Below are 23,267 nucleotides of genomic sequence, written 5' to 3' on the forward strand. Positions count from 1 at the left end.
AAAAATATTTTTTTAAGTTCTTTTTTGTTAAGTTTTTTTTTAATTAAGCCTTTTCAAAGATACTTGGAATATCCACGTAATTGCGATTGTTTATTACACTCCACTTATACATATACTATAGTTTGATAACTAAGCTTATTAACTAAGATAAGAACAGGCTTAAAATGTCAGCCAATCTCTATTGATATTAGATTAGATATCCTTAGTAAGATATATCCACCATTTAAATATATTAGTTTACTATTATAGAAAATAAAAATTAATTGAGATATAAGAAACGTGAGACAGAGAGAGAGAGAGAGTTTTATATATATACATAATGTTTAAATAACATAAATATTTAAATAATGTAAATATTTGAAACATAAAAAGAGAGATAAAGACGAGGAGAGTGGGAAATGTTTATTATCTTATCACGTTCCAAGACATTTTAGGTCACATCTATGATCATGTAAAGTCAGTCGGAAAATCTGTATTGACGCTTGAACCTCGCATTTTGCGCACGTCACGCTTATAATTATAATTTCTGTACAGATCTGGTTTAGATAGCACTCGCGATATCGACATTCTAACGGCACTGGTGGAATACACATGTTATCGAGATATTATTGACATTAATGACAACGTACAGAGATATAAGGGGCAAGTAATATCTGAACAGAGATAGTGTTACGCCAGACTGGCCCCGTGATTATTTTTGCAAAGAAAATAAAAGTGTGATTTAAGTGAAATTCGCAAATTATCATATACACAATGCGGTAAGAGAAATATTTTATTTGAAGAATTTAAATTTATATATAAAACAGAGAAATTTGATTTTTGAAGAAAAAAGTCATATTTCTTACGTTGACATGAGATTTATATATATTATGATAAATGATGGAAACATACGTTTGAATTAAAAAATTTTTGGTGTAAATATTTTATTTAAATATTGATTTGCATAATTCATGCATTGTATATAATAATCACTTATTGTACTGATCCAATATCGATCCATCAAAAAAAATTTTATCATAATGTAGTGCATTTTACATTTTAATATCGACTTTGTTTCTAAGATATGAAAAAATTTAAAAAAATGAAATTCGATCTTTGTAGATTGTGGATATTATTATCTGCGCTTTTATTAGTCGCAATATTTGCGTCAGAAGCTTTTGCGAAACAATCAAACAAAGATGTGGAATCTAAAGCCGATAATGACAAACGACAAGTTAATGTAGAATATAACACAAGGTGAGTGAACTTGATAAACAGAAGGCAAAAAATATATCTATTTATATTTTTGCATTTAATCTCTTTATTTTATGTCGTATTGCGTCAGACTAAAGAAACTTAAAATTGAAGAAATATATAATATTAGATTTAAATTAATAAATAAAAATAAAAATTATTATCTTCAAAGCTGTAACATATTTTTTATTAATATTATTCATTGATTGATCCTATTATTTATCATTGACTCTTTTTTTTAGAAATAAACAATCGAAAAGAAAAGACAAACATGATAAAGAACAAAAACAGAAAAAGAGTAGCTTGGAACGAAATGTTGAAACTCCTTCCGAAAAATATTCAGAAGCAAAAAATTCTAATGAATCAGAGCAGAAATCAAAAAACAAACGAAACAAACGTGAGGAAAATATTAAAGTGATAAGCAAAGGAATAAATTCCGAAGATAAACCGAAACATGCGAAAGATAAGACAAAAACGGAAATAAATAAACAAAATAAGAAAGATAAGAACGTCAAAGAACAATCGAAAGAATCTAAGAAGCATTTTGAAATTTCTCAGAATTCTGAGATTCGCCAAAAATTGGAGAAAAACTTGAAAGAAGGAAAGAACAAGAAAAAATCGAAAAATATTGAAAAAGTAAAAAACATCAAAGAAGGTGAGGTTCAAAACAAAAGAGTAAAGCGTTCCAAATCAGAACATTCTGAAAACGCTCAGGATGTTGTTGATAAACAAAATAAAAATACAAAGTATGATAGAAAAAAGAAACAAGAAGTACCTAGAAAGACGGAGTCCGAAATAACTGAGGAAGAATTAGTCGAAACTGATTTATCTGAGGATTCCGAACAAGAAAAAAATATACACAAGAAGGAGAAACAAAAGGCTCAGAAAATATCGAAGGAAAGTAAGAAAAAACGAAAGACAGTGGAAGAGAAAAAGGAAACCGAAGAGGAACAAGCAGCAAATCCCATCGAAGAAGATGAAACTGTAAATAAAATAGAAAATTTAAAAGAAAAGGAAACGATAAAACAAAGCGAGACAGAAAACGAAGAAAATTGTCCAGTTCAAGATGAACAAGACAAAAAATGTACAGTATTTAAACAATAATATTGTAATATTTTGATATAACATTTAAAAACATTATAATATCGAAAGAAGAAAAGACATAAACTGTGTATAACTTTATGTTAATCTATATTATTTTTATCGTGTCATATTAATTTTATCCTCTCAAATGATGTCGCGCGCTATATCAAGCGATACTATTTATTTTGATTATTTACAATTAATTATACATAAATTATACATAATTATACATAAAGAAAAAAAACATCTTTCTGCCGTTAAATTTTTAATTTATAAACATTACTTTTTACAGACTGTTGATGCTCCTCTTACCAGCTATCAATTATATCAATGGGATGAACTGAAAATATTATTTCACAGTTTTATATATATATATATATATATATATATATATATATATATATATATATATTTCAATCGTACGCTTGCATGATTTATAAATCATAAGTAGAAAAATTCACTATATAATCGTGCAAAGATCAATCTTTACTTACCAATAGATTGTGCCATAAATGTAATAACCCATCCCGTTCCAATATTATTCACTGTCGAAGAATATTTAACAAGAATTCGATCAGTATCGATTTCCAATCTCGCTGGATCATCCTATGCAAAAAATAACATTATTTACATATTCTGAATTGTGTGTGTGTGTGTGTATGTATGTTACAAAAAAGATTTCGAAAATTCCAAAATATATGATCTAAAAAAAAAATTAGAAGTTTAAAATTTTTTTACAGAAAATTTTTTACTCGCGTTTCTTTAGATAATCAGTTTTATCAATTGCATAATTGGTCAATGCAGTTCACAAATATATATTATTTTATGAAACAACTTACTCCACCGCAAAAAGTGCTGCGTAAAATTTCTCCGCTAGGAACAACATCGTAAATTTTGACATTATTGTTGCCGCAATTTTGCTTCGTGCCGATGTCAAAGACGAGGAACTGAAGAATGATCCTGGAGCCTCGCGGCACGCTTACATCCCAAGTGCATACGGTATTGTTGCGATATATATTGGGATATAACGGCGAGGTAAATCTGCCGCCGTAATTGAATATGCGACCGCCGCAACCTCGACCTGCGTAATTTCGTTTTTGAGACATCATATATACATTGTTTTCATGCATGCGACGTTTGAAATGACATCGTATAATCGGATTCTCTCGCGCGAAAATAAACCGCAACATTTCACGAGCGCGTATCTCGATGCTGCTGCAACCTCGTAAATCATCGCATTGTAATTTCTCCGCATCTGGTAGCACGTATTAATCGGATACGATGGGGGAGAGAAAGAGAGAATGGGAGACAGAGAGATTTGTCCCTTTCTATGTGCATCATACCTGCATTCGTAGTCGTGTAAATGATGTCATAACTTTGATAAAAACTGGTGCCCTCGGTCCAGGAGTGCAGAGTGAGTTTATTGCCGGTGCTGAAAATTGGACTTGGTGTTGTTGTGCTACATAACGTTGATATAAGCGGTCCGCTGGAGTTACCATCATGAACCTATGAGACACAGAAATTTACTTGAAAAATACTCATGCATCGTAAGAATAAATTTTGGATTTTTTTGTTAAAAAGTAAATAAACACCGTGTATATAATCTTTGATTTTTTATGTACTTAGTCAAGCAGTAAGAAGACGTATATACCTGCACTGCATTCCGCGTACAATGCTCTGCATCGTAAACGCTAAATTGGTTAAAATACAAAGAAATGGTGTGATTTTCCGGAGCGGTAATCGTGATCCAGCAGTTTGTAAATCCACGATGAAAGATACGTCCTTGTTCACTCGTGTAATTTCGATCACAATTCGCTGTACTATATTCCAGCTTAAAACCTTTATGATTATTCGACATCGATTTATAAGTTACTTGGATGCTGTCGCCGTAACTATGGGAGGAAAATCGATATATTTAGAATAATGTTCTAATCTTAACCATATAATCATTTAATAGAATAAATTGAAATACCTGTAATAATCGTGTGGCAATACGCTGCCGCAATATTTGTACGAGGAGACAGGCATATGGCTGCCCTAAAACATAAAATAAGTATAAGTATAAAGTTTAAATAAAATATAAAATAAAATAAAGTATACTTGTACATAAAATGTAAATGAATTTCTTTAGTAAAATAAAATACACTTTTGATAAGGGAAAGATCTTACCATTTCGACGGTTATCGGATGTTGCTTTACGCCACTATAAATGAAATTTGTCCCGAAGCCTTCGTTTATGTATTTCTAATAATTAAAAAAAACATAACAACCTTATATTTATATATATATATATATATATATATATATATATATATATATAAATTATAGAAAAGTTTTAAATTATTATTAAATATTCTATTATTAAATATCTATTATTAAAAGAGAAATCATATTTTTCTCTTTAAAATAAATATTATCAGCGAATCATTAAAAGTGCTTATTCTTTATTAAGTACTTACTCTCTGTTCACTAATTTCTAAATACTCGTTCTCGCACTTGTTAGAGTCTGCCATATCGAAATCTATAAATCGAATTCGCAGTCTATCACTATACTTATCAGGATACCGTAGGATCCAGTGACATTGTGTTCCACTTGTATGCATATTTGGATAATTCGGAGAAGTGAGTATTTGCGCTGTTTCGTTTACTACCCGATTATTTAGGCCACACAATGCTGTAAAAAAAAAATATCATTAAACGCTAATGAAAGAAAAAAGCAAATTTATAATCGAGAATATAATGAATATAGGAATTTTTAGTTAGTTGCAACATGTTTTAAAGAAAGTTAATAGAAATAACAAAGACTCTGATAGAAAAAAAGTAATGAAGATATTTCGAGGTATTAAATTTATCATGAAACAAATTACATATTAAAATTAATGTTGTTATATACAATAATGTGTGTAATAATGAATTCTCAAAATAGTAAAATTTCTTACAATCAACTACATCTAAGGTAGCCGTTGCACCTGCACCTTCAGTAGTGCCATCGCTATAAAATCTAATCCACAGCATATTTGAAGTAGATATTATAGGAAGTGGTGATACATTCCCACAAAATTGGCCTAAAAGTCTGGCATACAGTCCACCGCCATCTCGAACCTGAAAATAATAAGATGAACGATATTTTTCCGTAGTATAATAAATTAAGCCAAACAAGAAACTGTTTATTTCAATTGTTTTATATTATTTTGCTATCTACCATGCGATATTGCATTATATACACTGCTGCAATGCAATGTTATCAGTTTATTTCTTACAGAAATACTTATCAGATACGAGTGCAAACTTACCTCAAGATAATCACCGTTGCATTTATCAGTTTGATTGATGAAAGTAAGGTTACTAAAATTAGTTGAATTTTTTATATCCATACTATTGATAGTAAATCTAATATTTTTGCCTGGCGATGTAACCACAGTCCAATGACACTCTTCAAATGATTGATAAGTTGTCGCCTGTTGAGTTTTAAACGATTTAGATTGAATCGAAGTCATATTAATAAATCCTCCGCAACCCTCGGCTGGACTTGTTGTAAACAGCACCTAAAAATTGTTTATTGTTATTTACACATTTATAATATTAGCAAAATAGATAGCGAGAAAGTCAAACAATGATTGTAATAAAAAATGCGGTACTTGTTATTATCAATTTTGATAGAAATTTTGTAATAATATAATCAAGTAACATTAAGTAAGATAGACAGTACTTTGGCCGAGAAACCCGCGAAATGCCTCGTGCTGTCAGCGTTAAAATTGACGACCATAGAATTGGATTCGGATTTAAATGTTGGTAAATGTTCGGTCAAGTTTCCGCAAATCAGAGCTATCCGTTTATCAGATTTAACCAAAGCACCTTCGTAAATCGCGACGTTGTCATAGTAGCAGCTGTAAAAAATCGCGATAAAATTTGATTGATAAAATTGAATAATATATAAATAAATATGGATGACAAATATGAAAGCTTACCTTGTACTGAACTCGAGGATGAACTTTTCGAATCGTATAAGTACGCTCTTTTCTTGCGGTGCGTTAATGATCCAAGTGCAATTCATACGTCCAAAATATTCTTCTCCGTGCATCAAAGGCTTGAGTTCGGTTGGGTGTCTAATTATACCACCGCATTCTGTTAATTACATTGATTTTGTTATTTCTTTAATCTTCTTGTAATTATCTTATTAACTCTCTTATCGAAAATATGTTATATGTTAACCGCATTTATTGTATTTTCTAGCAATTATAAATTATTGTTTAGAATATATTCTAAGAAATCATGTATTTTCATAATCTATATGAAAATTCGTGAAAAACTTACTGTTGAGGAAATATTTAAATTGGAAACCACTTCGCTGCGAATATTTATCCGTCATGAAGATAATCTGTATAGATGAGACAGATTTCATAAGTGGCGGTTTTTTCTTGCCGCAATAACTATCCACACTTTCCATATCTATCATAAACGGATTTTCCGTTATGATCGTGACATTGTCAAAGCGACAATCACCGTGACCTGTCAAAATTAATTTTATTATGATTTATATTATAATTTTATTTTATTTTTATTTTGCAATCTTTCTTGTTCCTCTTCACTTTATTCATATCTCAAACATTATCGTAGCTTTAATAAAAGGCTTTTTACATAGGCGCTACATTATGCTTGCAGTAGCACATAATGCACAGAGTTTCATCACAGGCTGAGAGGAGGAGGGATTTACTCACCGCGCTCGAGTTGAAAGTCAGTGAACTGAACGATAATGTCCTCGTCTGGAGCGACGATGGTGTAATTGCAGAACGCGTTTGGTGGATAGAAGTTTGGATATGAGGGCGATTGAATGATGTTAATTCTCTCGGTAGCTTTGAAAATACCGCCGCAATTCTCGTTCCAGACAGCACGAAAACCATCCGATTGTACTGCCTCGTTTGAATGAAAGATCACCTTCATACGGTTCGACGTCGAGTTAAAGGGTGTAGGTGGATTTCTGCCACAAACTTTGCCAAGACTTTTCCATTCGCCATTATTGTTATTTTCGTCTGCCATGATCCAATCAAATATCTGCATAACATAATATTATCGTCAATAATCTTTAATACACAAAGTTTCTAATACATTATTACGAAAATATTATTTTAACAGCGAGATTATAAATAGAATAATGATAATAAATATTTAACATTTATCATACATATGTAATATAAAAATATGATAAAAATATGACAATTGTGTAAAATAATATAATAATGAAGATATAATAGAGAGTTTAATATAATAATTAGACCTGTACATAATCTTTTTCGCAATTAGGACTAGTCTCCAGACTGAAACGATCGATGAAAGTTAAACCTATGGAATATCCATTGTCACCAATTATTTCCCACGTACACTCGCCGTTGTTTGGATATTGTTTGGGAAATCTACAATATTTAAAAATATTATTAAGCAATCTTTTTTTTTTAATTGTGTTTTGTTATCATAAGTAATTACTCGGGCGATGCAATTTCGCGATTGCGACCGCGTAATGATCCGCCACAGCCTATGTTGACAGACTCCACATTAATCTCGAAATCACTTTGATTCTCCGACGCGTAATATTCTATCCACAATTGATTCGATATACTATTTATATTATATTTCTGAAGTTGGCTCGCAGCGTGCAAGCAGTGCTTTGCGACTTGCGGTGCCATCGCTCCGCCATTCCTATAAATGAATGTAGATTAAATCAAGAATTAATCGAAAATAAAAAATTTGATAAAATAGCGTACTTGATAATGAGGTAGTTTTTGTCACAATTGTTTTCAAGTTCAAGTTTAGTAAAAGTGAGTTTGACTGTTTCACCATCTGGATAATTTATATGCCAAACACAGTTTATCGGATAAGAAATATTCTTTGGTGGTCTGATAGTGTGAGTTGGACCACCCAAAATACCACCACAAGCTTGCCATTGATATTGCAGATTAAAATTTGTACGTTCTCCATAAGTGCCGTTCATTATCTAAAGGTTAATAGATATTAAAATTCATTTTTCTGCATCTTTTCTTAATATTAAACATGAATAATCTCAGTTTACGTTTAAAAACGTTTAAGATTTTTATTTATAAGCGATAAAATATATATTAATGACATATTACCGTTAACATATTGACCATTTTCGGGCTTCTTAAATATTTTGGTTTCGTTAGATTTCCACATAACATTCCAACATCTATAATATTTAGTGATTACATTTTGTAAATTTGTATTTTTGTACATTTTGTACATATAATGCACATTTATAATTGGTTGACTTTTATTTACTTTTGTTAATTACTGTTAAAAAATACAGATAGAGAGAGAGAGAGAGAGAGAGAGAGAGAAAAAGAAAAAGAGAGAAAAAAAACTGAGTAAGATTGAAAAATTGAATAGTATCTCTTGTTTTACCCTGAAGTTCGATGAATTGATTATAGATGCAATTTCTTCTAACAATATTTGCATGATTTTCAGATCTGCCTAAATAGCCAGTGACTTTTATTGTCAGTGTCGTGCGATTGTCATAAATAGAACCGATCATATTTTCAGGTGGTTCCAATGTCCAGTAGCAGACATACGAGGTTTGATTAAACGGCAGACTTGTAGGACCCGTTATATTTCCTTCAAGTTGTCTTAGATTTCCACCACAAGCTACGGATAATGCGTTATCAAAAAAAAATTAATAAATTATATGTTTCTACTTATATTTTTTATAATAGTTATACGAAAATCAAATATAATTGGAAAATATATTTCAGTTTACATTGCGTTATTGTAATGCTTGATGGATTAAATTATTGTCAATAATTGCTTTTGAAACTTACGAGCTGGAGCTTGAGCTGTGTAGCGAAGTTTGAAACCTCGGTGCCCGGCGGAGGACCAATAGTTGATAATCATAATATTACTGGAGCTCCTAATCTCTTCTGTACTAGCGCTTTGTCCTAACGTTTTTATCTTTGATCTGAAGTTGAAATCGTTATAGAACTGCAAAGAGAAAAAATTATGATATATATTCTTTTCCTTGAAATAATTTCTCTTATATTTTATTGCCATATGTTACATTATTTACCGAAAGTGCATAACCAACTTGTACAGCTCCAGGATCGTCAACGATGTCTACATCCAAAATATTTACCACTACTTGATAACCCACTGGTAATTTAATTCGCCAATTACAATGTCTGCAATATCATCAATATTTTGTGTAAGCAAAACTTGTACGAATAATGTTTTAATTTTTGACTAATCACTAATTTTTGTAATTTATTGCAATAAATGTTTATAATTTTATTTTACTTATTAATATGATTTTATAACTATTTGTATAAAAAATACATTTTTAATTTTTTATTGAACAGACATTTGACATGAAAAATATTTTGATAATTTGATGAATTTAGATTCGTGTTTTTTCAATAATTTACCTTGTTCGTGTGCGCGGATTAGGATATCCGGCTGATTTAATTATTCCACTCATTGCGGTTAATAAACCACCGCACGCTACAAGCAAATAATATGACATAAAATTCGAGATTGTACGGATAACATATCGAATAAAGTTTGTAATTGTGCAATTGAGAATTGCTTAATAAAGTTTATTTTACGGTTACTAACTTTCTTGACTAGCGGTAAAGTTTAGACTGAACCCTTTGTAACTTATGTACTCTCTATTATCGCTGTGGAAGTACACGTATGCTTCGTTTGTCGATGTTTCAATCACACCCGGTTTTTGAAGACCGCAATAAGTTCCAATTTCTGAGACTGCGAAGAAATATTGTCTTAAGCCAATCATCATCACGATAATTGATAGAAGTAATTCTAATTTATTGTACAATTAATTACTTACTCGTATTATTTTCTGCAAGTTTTTCTTTAATTTTCACGTGATCGGTCGAAAGGCATCGACGAAAACCAGGAAGCTGTATGTCGCGGAATTCTAATTTCAAGGTATGATCCGTCGGTCCTATTATCAACCAGTTGCAAGTCTGATTTAAAGGATAGGAATTTGGATAATTCGGAGATGTGATAATGCCACTGGTACTGCGCAAAATTCCACCACAGACTTCTACACAAAAAATTTACGTACATATATTATCCGATTTAGCATAAATATATGCTTAATTCCATGGAAGATTCTTTCTAAAAGCTATTGTGTTTTGACTTGATTATTTTAAAAATTTAATAAGTGCATTGCTTTAAAAGCATTAAAGCGCATTTACCTCCTGATGTAATTTTAGCTTTAAAGCCATTTTTGGGTTCTGGCAAGTCGGTATAAAAGTAAACATATATCATGTTGCCGGTGGTAGTCATACTACTGGGTGCTACGTCCTTGCAAAATCTTCCCATGAACTTTGAACCATCAGTTCCGCCATCCCTTATTTCAACATATTCTCTCTCACAGCTAAAAAATATTAATATGATGAAAACATCATCTTTACAGTAAAGATCTTTAATTAAGAAATTCATTTTATTTTTCAATATAATCTCATATCTTACTTTTCGGAATAACTTAAATCAAATCTCTCCAAGAAGTGAATAGAAAGCCTTTCACCAGCTGGAGCAACAGCTGTCCAAGTACATTCTGCATAGGTTGGAGGGATGTTTGGATAATTGGGAGATGATATTTGCCATTCTTTCTGTTTGTCCGTGAAAACAAACTCACCGCCACAGTTCATACTTACTTCTCTAAAATATAGAAAGATAAAATGATATTAATATAAGATTAAAATAAACGTTTCATACGTTACAGATATGTATTTTATAGAGAGACATACACGTATAATTATATATGTGCGTATATATAATATATATGTATTATCAATCTAGAGAAACATGTAAAAATTACCTGTAAGTGAGTTTGAAGCGATATTGATAACCTGTGCCAGTAACTTTAACATAAAGACGATTTCCAGTGGTTTCTAATTCCGGTGGTGCTACATTGCCACAATATTTTCCATTGCCTAACAGAGGCGAAAGCATTCCATCTCCATTTTTCAGCTAAAGAATATAGATTATATAGCTAAAGAATATAGATTATTTTTAAACATTAAATTTGCTTCCATATAAATTGATTTTGGTTTGCAAATATATATTAATTAATAATTTTGCAAAGTATTATACATGAAACTTTAATATTTTGTTTGTAATTTTATTGACACTAAAAATGGAAATAAAATGAATAAAAAATATAATATATTTACTAACTAGTAAATAATTATCACCGCACGAATGATCAGGTGTTTCTTGTATCGATATATCGGTAATCTGAACTTTAATTGTTCTACCGGGTTTCACCGTCACTTGCCATTCGCAAGTGAAACGCCATGTGCGAATTGCTCTCGTAGAAGTGGAGTTGTCATACTCAATCACGCCATTCGGACCAGTCAAGTTACCTCCGCAATCTAAACATTAATGTGAGAACATTTTTTTATATAAGTATTTTATTGCAATGAAAAATTAATCTTGTTAAAAGATAAAAATAAAATATTTGAGACCTCGATATACATATGCGCTGAAGCCGGTCTTATTAATAAACGCATCTGATTCGAATTTCACAGTCATTACATTGGTCCCTTTGATTTGAACCCAGGTAGAGTTTGCTAAGCATAATCTATTTAGCAGATTAGCATTGCTCGTCGATGTCAATGCGTATCCCGAATAAACGGAAACCGAATCCGCTACGCAATCGCTACTTTCTTCTAAATTCATGGTAATTATTCTCAACATCAAATGTGTCCCGGGTGGCGATGTAAAAACCCAGCTGCAATGCAGATTGGCAGCATAGCCTGTTGGCCAGCCAGGAGAGCTGAAGGCATACGTGTTGTTGCGTTCACCCATTAGAGCAATTTCTTTGTTACATTCTGACACTGCGAAGAAATAAAATTAATTGTTAGCGAAAAAATAATAATATAATTATGTTATATATTTATTTATGACAAAAATAGTTATATAAATATACAGCAAACTTACATTTGATCTCTTTGTTATCTGAAGAAATATCTCTTGGTATTTGAAGCCATGTGAGATCGAACCAATTTCCTTGTCTAACAAAATCAGTTTTCATTGTGATGTAAACCACATTACTTGATGACTGTACTGGATCTGGTAAAGTATAGCCGCATACTTCTAATAAGCTTACTGCTTCGTCATTATACCCATCATATATCTAACCAGAAATAAATAAAACTGTTTAATATATAATTTAAATTACACAATAAACTTTCCAATTTCATTAATCGTAAAAAATCAAGAAATTAGAAGATAACATTAATATATTAATAATATACAATATAAAAATATATATTTACATATATATATATATATATATATATATATATATATATTAAATTAATTAAATATTGTATAAAATATTTATTTATATATTAAATATATTTACATTTATTTTTCACAATATATGCTTTCTATTTTAAGTTTTATCACGTTCCATGATGATACTTACTTTAACGTTAGAGAAGCATAATTGGCCAATATTTTCTATTTGTAAATCTGTGAATTCAATGCGTATGATCGAATTCATTTCGACTGTGACACGCCATGAAAACGTAGCTGGACGCCTATAAGGCATCGGATACAATGGCGAGGTAACGCGTCCCGTAGGTCCCTCGAGTTCGTTCCCTCCGATAAAATTATACTCGCCTACAAAACCTTTGGCGGTGCCTAAATCGTCACTCTTAAATTTAATCCATAATCTGCTGGAGGATGTAATTGCCGAGACATCTTTTCCGCAGAAAATGCCAATGAGCTTTCCAATTCCGCTGTCCTCCCGTATCTCGAGGTAATCCATATCGCAATTTTCGCTCGATTCGATATCAAACTCGGAGAATGAGAGAGTGATCTTGTTGCCGGGAGATGTATTCAGCATCCAAACGCATTCTGCGTTCAATGGATAGCTATTCGGATAACCCGGCGAGGTAATCATGCCTTGCTCAGAAGTATAATTTCCACCACATGCTGAAAGATATAAACGAGATTATAAAAATTGTTCAACGTCGTTTTTGTGGATCTTTTATATACCACATTATTATATACTATATTATTAACATACCTGTATTTAAGACGGAATAGCTGGCGACAAAGTGGCCAGCGAATTCGTAACGTACAAATAAGTGAAGAGTGAGCGAGTTTCCGGTGCTCGTAATCGGCGGAGGCGAAACATTGTTGCACCATTTTCCTAAAGACGGCCCATCTGTGCTCTCACCTTCGAATACCTGGATATACTCCCAAAAACAGGGACCTAGAGAGGATTCTAAATCGATGAATGATCCCGTCGGATCGATCTCCATATGTGTGAACGTAATAGTCACGTGATCGGCTGCAACAAAAAATGATATTTAGAAAATAATTGGTTAAAATTTAAGAAGAAATCCATATTCCCATACGAATATGTAAATTAAGACAAAAATTGAATTATATTTACCTGGATTTTCAGCTATCAACGTCCATGTACAATTAGTGTTGTCGTGTACGTTGGTGTATCCACTCGAGGGTGTAAGAAAACCGTGATCTTTCACGATTATGCGAGCACCGCAGGCTCTAACATACTGAGCTTTGAAACCTTTTGCTGAAATCATACTATCGCTTCGCATAACTACTAACATCTGATTACCAGACGAAATGTAGGACGGTGGCAATTGATTGTTACAATGAGTTCCCAATAAGAAATCATCTTTCGTTGGTCCATCGAAAATCTAAGAAAATACAAGATACAAGAACGTTTATTATTATTAGAATATAATAGCTTTTGCTTGCTATTATTATTATTATTTTTTCTAATACTAAAGAGAGTCCAATCGAAGATTGAAATGTTTGCATTTTTTATTTTATTATTTTAATTTCATTTGTAATTTTTATAATTCAGATTTTGTCAATTTATATGTTACTAACACTCGTTAATTGCTTTGTTTGCTCTTTCAAATTCTTATTATTAGATTTAAAAGCTCTAAATGAGAACACATTCGGAACTTTACAATGCATTTGTATAATTTATTTTTTAAATATAACACATATCACACATTTATTTTAATTATAACACATACCTTAACGTAATCATCAGTGCAATTTCTACTGTGCTCCATATCAAAGTCTAGGAATGTGAGATTTACAACGTGATTGCTATCGACTTCCAACAACCACTCGCAATTCTGACCATGCGGATAATTCTGCGGATAATTAGCCGAATGAATAATACCCGAGTCTGTTGTAAATTTACCGCCACACTCGATAGGAACGACTCTATAGCTAGCGTTGAATCCTCGACCAGCGTAAGAAACATCCGACTGAAATTTTACAAACATTTTATTTCCAGGACTAGTATAAATCACTGGTTTTTCTGAATAACAAAGCTCGGCCAATTTCGGCGCATCCGCATTGTTTCCACCGTAAATTTGAACTTTATCGAAGTAACAGCCTTTCCGTTTTTCAGTGCTCACCTGTAAAAAAAAAAAAAATTTAATTTTCAAAATTTATTTATTTAGCTTAGCACCATTTCTTTCTATTTGCAAAATTGATATGTTTTCAGATATATTTACTTCGTAAAGAGTGAGTTCGACGCTGTGCATATAATCCACTTCAATTATCCATTCGCAAACAATATTTGTCGGATAAGCAGATGGGTATCCAGGTGATGTGAATGTATCGTACGGTTTATTAAAATATCCGCCGCACCCGTGCACCGCCCATTCGAGTCGAAATCCATTAAAAGCAATAAAGGAATCTGTGATAAATGTTATAAACACTTGATGTTGTGTCGAATTAATTTTCGATGGAAGCTCTGTCCCACAGAATCGACCCAACTCGGTATTGGGATTGTCATCATCGCCTTCCATAATTAGCAGATAATCAAATGCGCAAGTTTCTATTGTGCCTCTTTCAAGATCAAAGTGCGAAAAAGTTAAATTAATCGTATTGCCAAGTGGAGCCTCGATTGTCCAACTACAGTTTATTGAATGCTCATATGCATTGGGAAAATTCGGTGATTCTATCACACCGTAGTAGCCATGTAGTTTATTGTGACATTCTATATTGTAAAAATAATATTTTATTATAAGTAATATAATTATAGATAAAATAAACAGTAATAAAAAATTGATTTAAATTTTATATAATTAATTAAAATGTTATACTCTAAAATTGACAATGTAAAATTATAATCAAAAATCTTTTTAGCACAGCGCAAGAGATATTTTTTTAAATATTGCTGAATAATTATGTAGCATCAACGTGTGTAATGCATACTTACGCGTTTCGTACTTCAGATGGAAACCCCGGGCAGGAAGACTATAGTCGCTGCGAAATCGAATGGTCATTTGATTGGATTTAGATTGAATAATTTTTGGATACGTGGTACCGCAATAACGTCTTCCATTTGTACGAGGAGTAATACCGTCAAATATTTCGATAAAGTCATATCGACACTTTTCATGTTCCTCCAGATCGAGATCGATTATTACGACTTGGACCAAACTACCCATCGCCACGGCTATCTTCCAGTAACAATCTGCATTCGATGAATAAGGCTCGGGATAATTTGGAGACATAATATCGCCAGTGACCGTTGTCATCGTACCACCACATCCTAAAGAAAAAAGCATATAAATTTAGATTTAAGACACCATAGAATTTTATCAGAATCTTTATACGCTCTTATTATAACAAAAAAAAATATTTTAATCATTTCGAATTTATAACAGAAATTTTGAATCATTCAGATTATTATTCTGGATCAAGAAATTTTTAAAAATATTGAAAATTTTTAAATAAGTAAGGAAATTCTCTAAATCAATTTACATACAAGAGAGCTTAAGATCATTCAAAATTTTCAAGATTGTTAAAGAATTGTTAATTTTCAATAATATTTAAAGAAATTTAAGTTTTTTATATGATTAAATTGCTTGAAAATTTTTAAAAGAAATATTTAAATATTTATCTCTAGCTGCTACCTTCTGTGGTGCTATCCCATTGAATCTCGAAACCTTGCATTGATCTCGAGAAATCCGAGACAAATCTAATGTACATTTGATTGGTTTGACTTAATATTTCAGTGGGTATTTCTGTGCCACAAAATTTACCGATTAGCGGTGCGGAATCATATCCACCATTCCTGAAATATAAAAAATATAAGATAACTATTTGCACATATAAAAAAGCAACGGAATAATTTTAAATTAATTACCTAATTTCTAAATAATCAAATGCACAATTCATATGTTTCTCCAATTCAAAGTGATTAATTGTAAGCGTAATTCTGTGTCTGTTTTGCGCTTGAATAATCCAAACGCAATCCTTGTGATTCGGATAATATTCAGGATAATTTGGCGATCTAATAACGCCGTTCGGTTTCGAATAACGACCGCCACAGACCTTTGTAACGTCTATGAAAACGTATGTGGCGGTAAATCCTTCCAACGAAATACTCGAATCAGTGTGGAAGAGTATAGTAAGTGTACGTTCCTGTGTCATTACGTCGGGCGGTTTAGTACTACCACAATATCTAAAATATATAATTATCACATATATTATATATAAAAAAGAAGCTTTTTATGCATTAAAGTAAAGTTTAAAAAAAAAAATAAACGTAGGTAATACGTATGATAGTAATAAGATTGCTAACTTTTTCAGATAACAGCAGTAATATAATTTTTCTATTTATAATTAAAAATAAAAGAATCATAGATACTATTCTGACATACGTGGCTATTATATTTTCATTAGGTGAGGTATAATTTTCATAAATGTTGACGTAATCATGGATACAATTAGAATGATATTCCACATTAAATGACAACCATGTGAGATGTATTACGTATCCTGGAGGTGCTTGAATGGTCCAAATACATTCTTCATTATCGAAATAAGCTCCTTCTTCAACGGGAGATTGAATCACTCCGGTTGATTCTTTTAGCAATGCACCACATCCTTAACAAGAATAATAATATTAACTATTTGCGAAGACTCATTTTTACATAAGAAGATTTAATTATTACATTTTTATACATATGATAAATGTATAATATCCAAAATTATTATTTCAAATTACAATATACTTACTGCGATCGATGGTTGTGTAATTTGCTTTAAAGCCGCGACCCTCGATACTGTTGTCGGTTGTGAATTTTATGTACATAAAATTATGTGTAGAATAGAATGGGGTGTCTGGAATGTGTTCTTGGTTGCCGCATAATGTAGCGAGCTTGTTTGCATTTTCATCACCACCGTCATAAATCTCGATATAATCGTAGAAACAATTCGGTGGATCTCTACCTTCTATGTCCATGTCTTCTATGGTTAATACAATTCCTTTATTCGACGGTTGTATAATCTCGTAAATACACGTTCTCGAGCTACGATAAGTGTTTGGATAGAAAGGCGACTTGAGAATTCCGGTTTCTTCGTGAAATTCGCCGCCGCATAAAGTTTCGTAGGACAATGTGAAACCTTCCAATTGGTAAGACCAATCAGATTTAAAGATCACAACTAAATTGTTTGAGCTCGACTTGATCGCTGGCGGTATATCCGATCCACAATATCTACCAAGTAACTGAGAAAATTTGTTAGGTCCGTCGTAAATCTGCAAGAGTATAAATGAGATTAATTACGTTCTTTTTCGTGTATAATAGAAAAATGAAAACTGAAAGATTACCTCGACAAAGTCAAATTGACAATTGGAAGATTGTTCAAGATCAAATCGCAACCATGATGCTCTGATTCGTTCGCCTACTGGCAGTTGTATTTTCCATTCACATTCCAAATTTGGTTGATAAGATGATGAATGGCCGGGCGAGCTGATTGTTCCAGTTGCACTTGTATAAATTCCACCGCAACCAGGAGTACCTGATATTATAAATTATTTTTCTAAATTTTTCTAAATTCTTTCAAATGATGAAATCATTATTAATTATTCTAAAACATTATTAATTAACAAATAATCGCTTCATTAAATACCTTCAATCGCCGAATAATGAATTTGAAAGCCAGCGTCTTGACCAACAGCATCAGAATGAAAATGAACAGTCGCTTCAAAAGTAGGTGTGATTAGAGGCGGTGGACGAGTGTGATTGCAGAAAAGCCCTAAGCGTTCTTCTTCTAAACCTAAAATCTATTTAGTACCAAACAAAAAAAAAAACAAAATTACATAAGAATCTTTCAAGTCATGTACATGAAAAAAAAAAAAAATAATCTAGCAAGTTACTCATATAGTATTATATGCCGGTCAATCTATAGAGTAGAACGAAAAATTTACCTCTACATAGTCGGCATCACAATGTTCGTCGAGCATCATCTGACCAAAATGGAATTGGATTCTTTTCGATGGTTCAACGGAAATTCTCCAAAAGCAGTCCCTATTTGGAGGATATCTTCCTGGCGAGCCTGGAGACGTGATAGTACCGTAATCATCCTCTAAAGTGCCTCCACAAACAGGATCGATGCTATTCCAATGTAAAGTGAATCCATCGTGAGATATACTGCTGTCCGAATGGAACCATAAGTAGAGAGTATTATGGGACGAGATTATATTTCCATCTCCATTAGGCAATGCGTGACCGCAAAATCTATTAATCATTTGGCTACCAGCATTCCTACCATCGTGAATCTAAAAATGTGTACGTACGTTTGAAGAAAATATTACTTTATATTTTTCTTCTTTATACTTTATATTTTTTTTCAATATTTTTTTATCTTATAGATTTTCATACTTCAATTTTTTATCTAGTACGGTTAAAAATTGAGATTAAACAGTATATTATAAAAATTTACAAATAGTAACAATTTTGTAGAACGAGTATCAAATCAACAACTGAAACAAATATTTTACTTTTTGTCGCATCAGAACGCAAATATATATACCGTGTAAGATATAGTTTCTAGACTTTACAAAACTTATAACTTTACTACGAAAATAGAAATAAGAAGTTGACAAAACTTTTAAAACTGTCGAATGCGATGTTAGCACATATCACACCTGTAAGAAATCGAACTTGCAATCCGTGGACTGTTCGAGATTGAAAGCCGTGAAGGTGACGTTCAGAACTTTAGAAGAATCGGTAATTAATACCCATGCGCAGCTCAATCCGTGCTGGTAGGTGCTACCTCCCATAGGGAATTGAAGTGTTCCTATAGGATTTCGTGACACACCGCCGCATGTTTGTCGTGGTGTCTCGCACCTATTTCCCGTAAAGCTAGATGTACATTGACACGTTGCTTGTCCATTTAAAACGATGCAAATACCATTGTTTCGACACGGATTCGGCGAGCATGGATCGGCCGGTATATTACATGTAATTCCTAAATATTTACAAAAGATGAAAATAATACGATATATTAGTATGCATAAACGTTCAATATTTTACATTTTATTCATTAAAATAAGATAAAATAGTCATCTTAAATAAGATAAAACTTCTAGAGCAAGATGATGTAATTTTTTTCCGCAACATAATTTTTAAAATTTTTTTTCGACCTCGTATACTTTATATTTAATATTTAAAATATATATTTTGCAGTGTGTATTCGCCAAACATGAATCAATCTCATATCTTATCTATTTGAAGAGATGTAGGAAACAGAGCGTTATAGTTTACGAGTAAGTTTATGGACCTATTTCTCTTTCCCCTCGCTCCGTCTCTCTCTTCCCTAATACGTACCTGAATATCCCGGATTGCATGTGCAAGTAAAGCCATTTGCACCGTTTGGCGCACATGTGCCATAAACACAGGGGTTGCTGGAGCACGCTGTATTAACTGACACATCAGATAATTGACAGCCGTTCGGTCCCATTCCGTTACCTACGTAACCCGTTGGACAACGGCATAGCACATAAGAACTTGTAAGTGACGGATTTTCCCTACATGTAGCTAACGGATGGCAGCCGCCGTTGTTGATGGCACAACCGCCGACAAAAATGCAATTGACACCGTCACCGCGATATCCTGGAGGACAGGGCCCGCACACCCTAGAACCCTGCAATTAATTAAAAACGTCGTAATGAAATATAGATTGGTACAATAGAATGATAATAATTTTATATTATGCATGATGTAATATAGTCTAGTCGCAGCATTTACCATTGTGTTCATGCATTGTACGTGAGGTGAGGTACTGCAACCGCCGTTGTTAATCAGACACTCATCAATGTCGGTGCAATAATAGCCATTTCCGCTGTAACCGTGCGGGCACGGGCCGCAGGCAAATGAACCGCGCGTATTGTGACACGATACCGGTGGATTTACGGAACAGGGTGGATGGTACGCCGCGCATTCATCTACATCCTTGGTGCAAGCTGGGCTCGTACCATCGCTCTCCCATCCCTAAGAACGATAAATAAAAGCGCACGTCTGTTACGCAGATAGCGGTTTATGCACGAGTTTTGAGCGAGATATATAGGTTGATTGAAATCAACGTTTAAGATGAAAAATAGAAAAGCGTACTTGATCACAAATGCATGTGTAGCCCAACGGAGAACTGCTTTTGGCGACACACACACCATACTCGCCGCAAAGCGCCTCGGAATTTTCCGTATTGCAAATCGATGTTTTCTGCGTGCAATGAAGGCCGAACCATCCCGGCAAGCAGTCGCACCTAGTATCAAATATGATATTATATACATGCGCATTTCAATATATCTAAGAACCACATACTGATGCCAGACTCAGTAAAATTATTTAAAGTAATAGAATTAAAGAAAATAGAAGATTTTAAATTATTTAAATTATTTACAAAGTATATTATTTTTAATATAATTTTTTTGCGAAAAACACTTATTATAAATTTGTTAAAAACTCTATAGTTAAACAAAAATGTTCAAGGTATGACTTCCGAGATTTGAGATTAATTACTGTAATGGCAAATATAATTATTAATGTTGCACACCGATAAGATCCAGGTAAATTACGACACGTTGCCCCATTTTGACATCCAAGTTCTGTACCAAGAAATCTTGCACATTCATTGACGTCCGTCATACAATTCGGGCCCTAAAATTATCGTGAATTATTCTCATAAAATGTTAACGCGCTCTTATCACACAGCAAGTTTGCATACCTCCCAATTTGATGGACAATGACATTGATAGGCATCATAGAGATCCTCGCATGTACCGCCGTTTTGACATGGATTACTTTGGCATTCATTTTCTCGGAGCAGTATTTGCATAATTCTCAGTGAATCTTCTAATGATTTAAGCTAAAAATAGATATAGATTTGCACATTTTTAATTTAATTATATATAAGTCCATTGTTTGTATATTATTTACAATAAATTTGCAGTATACATACTCGAATGTTGACACGACGAATGGTGCTTCTAAATCTAGGCGGCAATGGAATTAAACTCTAAAAAAATATCATTTTGTAAAAATAATCTGACACAGTAAATATGTAATTTATTTTTTTCATTTCAATATTTAACAATAATTTTTACTAAAAGTATAAAAACGCAGAAAATTTAGGTAGTAAGATAAGTAATGATTTTTTAAATATTTTCATACGTGAAATAATGTTTTTGTTAGCGCACTTTGATGCGAAAGTGTATTGTAGCAAAATATGCCACAGCAAGCCGTTAATTTAATATCGCTCATTATATATTCTTACCGGATATTCACGTGATCTGTTTTCTGAGCGAATCGTACTGTTCATAGCAATGTTCCTCTCGAGCAGAGCGACTCTTCTCTGTAAACCTGTGGAGCCTGTCACTATAGACGTTAAATGGTGAAGAGAGCTCTCTATCTCGGCTAAGTATCCCATCCGCCACCTGTCAATGACCCGCGTCGCATTTTGCGCCTAAAAGGGCATGGAGACTTACGCGTTAATTGATTGTATCTCGATTACGCTGTTAGATATATGTTCATTACCGCTGATGCAACGTGAAGTAAATTGATCTCATTGACATTCACATAACCGCCCCCTATTATCTTCAGCGTGATGTTTCTATCCTTTGCGCTGGAGATTACTAGATGTCCATCTTGAGCCTCCAGAACAGGTCTGTAAAGATTTTATATATTTATGTAAAATCGTAAAAAATGAAGTTTAAGAATAATAAAATCAAACATAAAGTACATTTATACGGTTGTACATATTTTATATAAATTTTGTGTCAAACATTTTATGTATCGTTCCGTTGATACATATATTCAAATCGCTATTTTTATTAATCGTATCGATTATAAGCAAATCCATGGTAATTTTTTTTACTTGGCTCGACATATGATGAACGTTATACAAATGCAAATGAGAGACGATATAAGACGAGAACAATATATTTTCTTATCACGGAACATACCTCTCGTCCATCCATGCTGCGCAGAAACTCAAGTGTAATAACAAGAACCATCTCGATGTAAAAGCCATGCCGGTGGCGGTTTGAAACTCGGTAAACTAAATATTATCCAGTCATACCTTGTTGCACTCTCGCGGAACTCCTGTCGAAAAGACAGCTTGTAATAGATTGATCCGTGAAGCCGACATCGCACGCGTCTGTATCTCCTGAGTGGGCGTATTTGAAAGATTTATCGGAATCCACCCAATATCGGTTTACGATTGCTATCTATAAATTATACATGCTGAGCAAGATAGATTTACTGTAAAAAGCCATTGAAAAATCATTGCATGTAAAGAACGATATTCTAGAAGTTATCAAAATATTTATTGTCTATGCATATACATATTTGTGCATACATATATTATAATAACAATTATAAAACAATACAATAAATATAATAAAATATCATTGAAATTAACTACTCACTAAGAGACTTAATAAATAATTCTACAAATACTCTTTTTTTTTTCACGCTTTTACTTTGTTGCTAGATGTTACCAAATGTGCGTGATTTGTATCGGTAAAAAGTTAAAATAATTTTTATCTCAAAGTTATTTCTCGTCAAATTTTTATAAAATCTGGTTTCGTGACACATCTATCATTTAATAAATAATTA

General features: G+C 32.5%; 2 protein-coding genes across 3 annotated transcripts; one reads left to right on the forward strand and one right to left on the reverse strand.

The window, feature by feature from the left end:
- The first annotated feature begins 457 nt into the window (after window positions 1-457).
- LOC126856950 (transcriptional regulator ATRX homolog) lies at window positions 458-2,699 on the forward strand. Of its 2 annotated transcripts, XM_050605990.1 has the most exons (4): window positions 458-758; window positions 1,102-1,236; window positions 1,476-2,317; window positions 2,609-2,699. In XM_050605990.1, the coding sequence occupies exons 1-4, from the start codon at window positions 754-756 to the stop codon at window positions 2,614-2,616; spliced, it is 990 nt and encodes a 329-aa protein (XP_050461947.1). In that variant the 5' UTR covers window positions 458-753; the 3' UTR covers window positions 2,617-2,699. The 2 variants fall into 2 exon arrangements, with proteins under 2 accessions (XP_050461947.1, XP_050461946.1); XM_050605989.1 differs by lacking the exon at window positions 2,609-2,699 and having other exon boundaries at window positions 1,476-2,415.
- LOC126856878 (cubilin-like) lies at window positions 2,481-22,754 on the reverse strand. Its single transcript, XM_050605796.1, has 53 exons — window positions 22,613-22,754; window positions 22,185-22,314; window positions 21,925-22,113; window positions 21,610-21,666; window positions 21,376-21,516; window positions 21,205-21,308; window positions 20,763-20,913; window positions 20,400-20,642; window positions 19,980-20,295; window positions 19,298-19,620; window positions 18,578-18,928; window positions 18,280-18,433; window positions 17,978-18,168; window positions 17,386-17,905; window positions 17,028-17,253; window positions 16,511-16,828; window positions 16,278-16,438; window positions 15,578-15,913; window positions 14,868-15,355; window positions 14,376-14,768; window positions 13,757-14,027; window positions 13,385-13,651; window positions 12,779-13,290; window positions 12,289-12,484; window positions 11,814-12,185; window positions 11,524-11,720; window positions 11,165-11,316; window positions 10,816-11,004; window positions 10,539-10,720; window positions 10,166-10,384; window positions 9,934-10,080; window positions 9,744-9,819; window positions 9,389-9,500; window positions 9,144-9,303; window positions 8,731-8,970; window positions 8,442-8,515; window positions 8,076-8,305; window positions 7,798-8,010; window positions 7,592-7,727; window positions 7,035-7,368; window positions 6,631-6,825; window positions 6,285-6,441; window positions 6,026-6,203; window positions 5,610-5,861; window positions 5,256-5,418; window positions 4,776-4,990; window positions 4,486-4,560; window positions 4,289-4,353; window positions 3,968-4,208; window positions 3,660-3,822; window positions 3,156-3,397; window positions 2,811-2,922; window positions 2,481-2,656 (listed from the first exon to the last, which is right to left on the reverse strand). Exons 1-53 carry the CDS (start codon window positions 22,678-22,680, stop codon window positions 2,625-2,627), a joined length of 11,229 nt encoding a protein of 3,742 aa, XP_050461753.1. The 5' UTR covers window positions 22,681-22,754; the 3' UTR covers window positions 2,481-2,624.
- Between the last annotated feature and the right edge of the window lie 513 nt (window positions 22,755-23,267).

Source organism: Cataglyphis hispanica, chromosome 20 (genome assembly GCF_021464435.1).
Source record: "Cataglyphis hispanica isolate Lineage 1 chromosome 20, ULB_Chis1_1.0, whole genome shotgun sequence".
NCBI lineage: Eukaryota > Metazoa > Arthropoda > Insecta > Hymenoptera > Formicidae > Cataglyphis > Cataglyphis hispanica.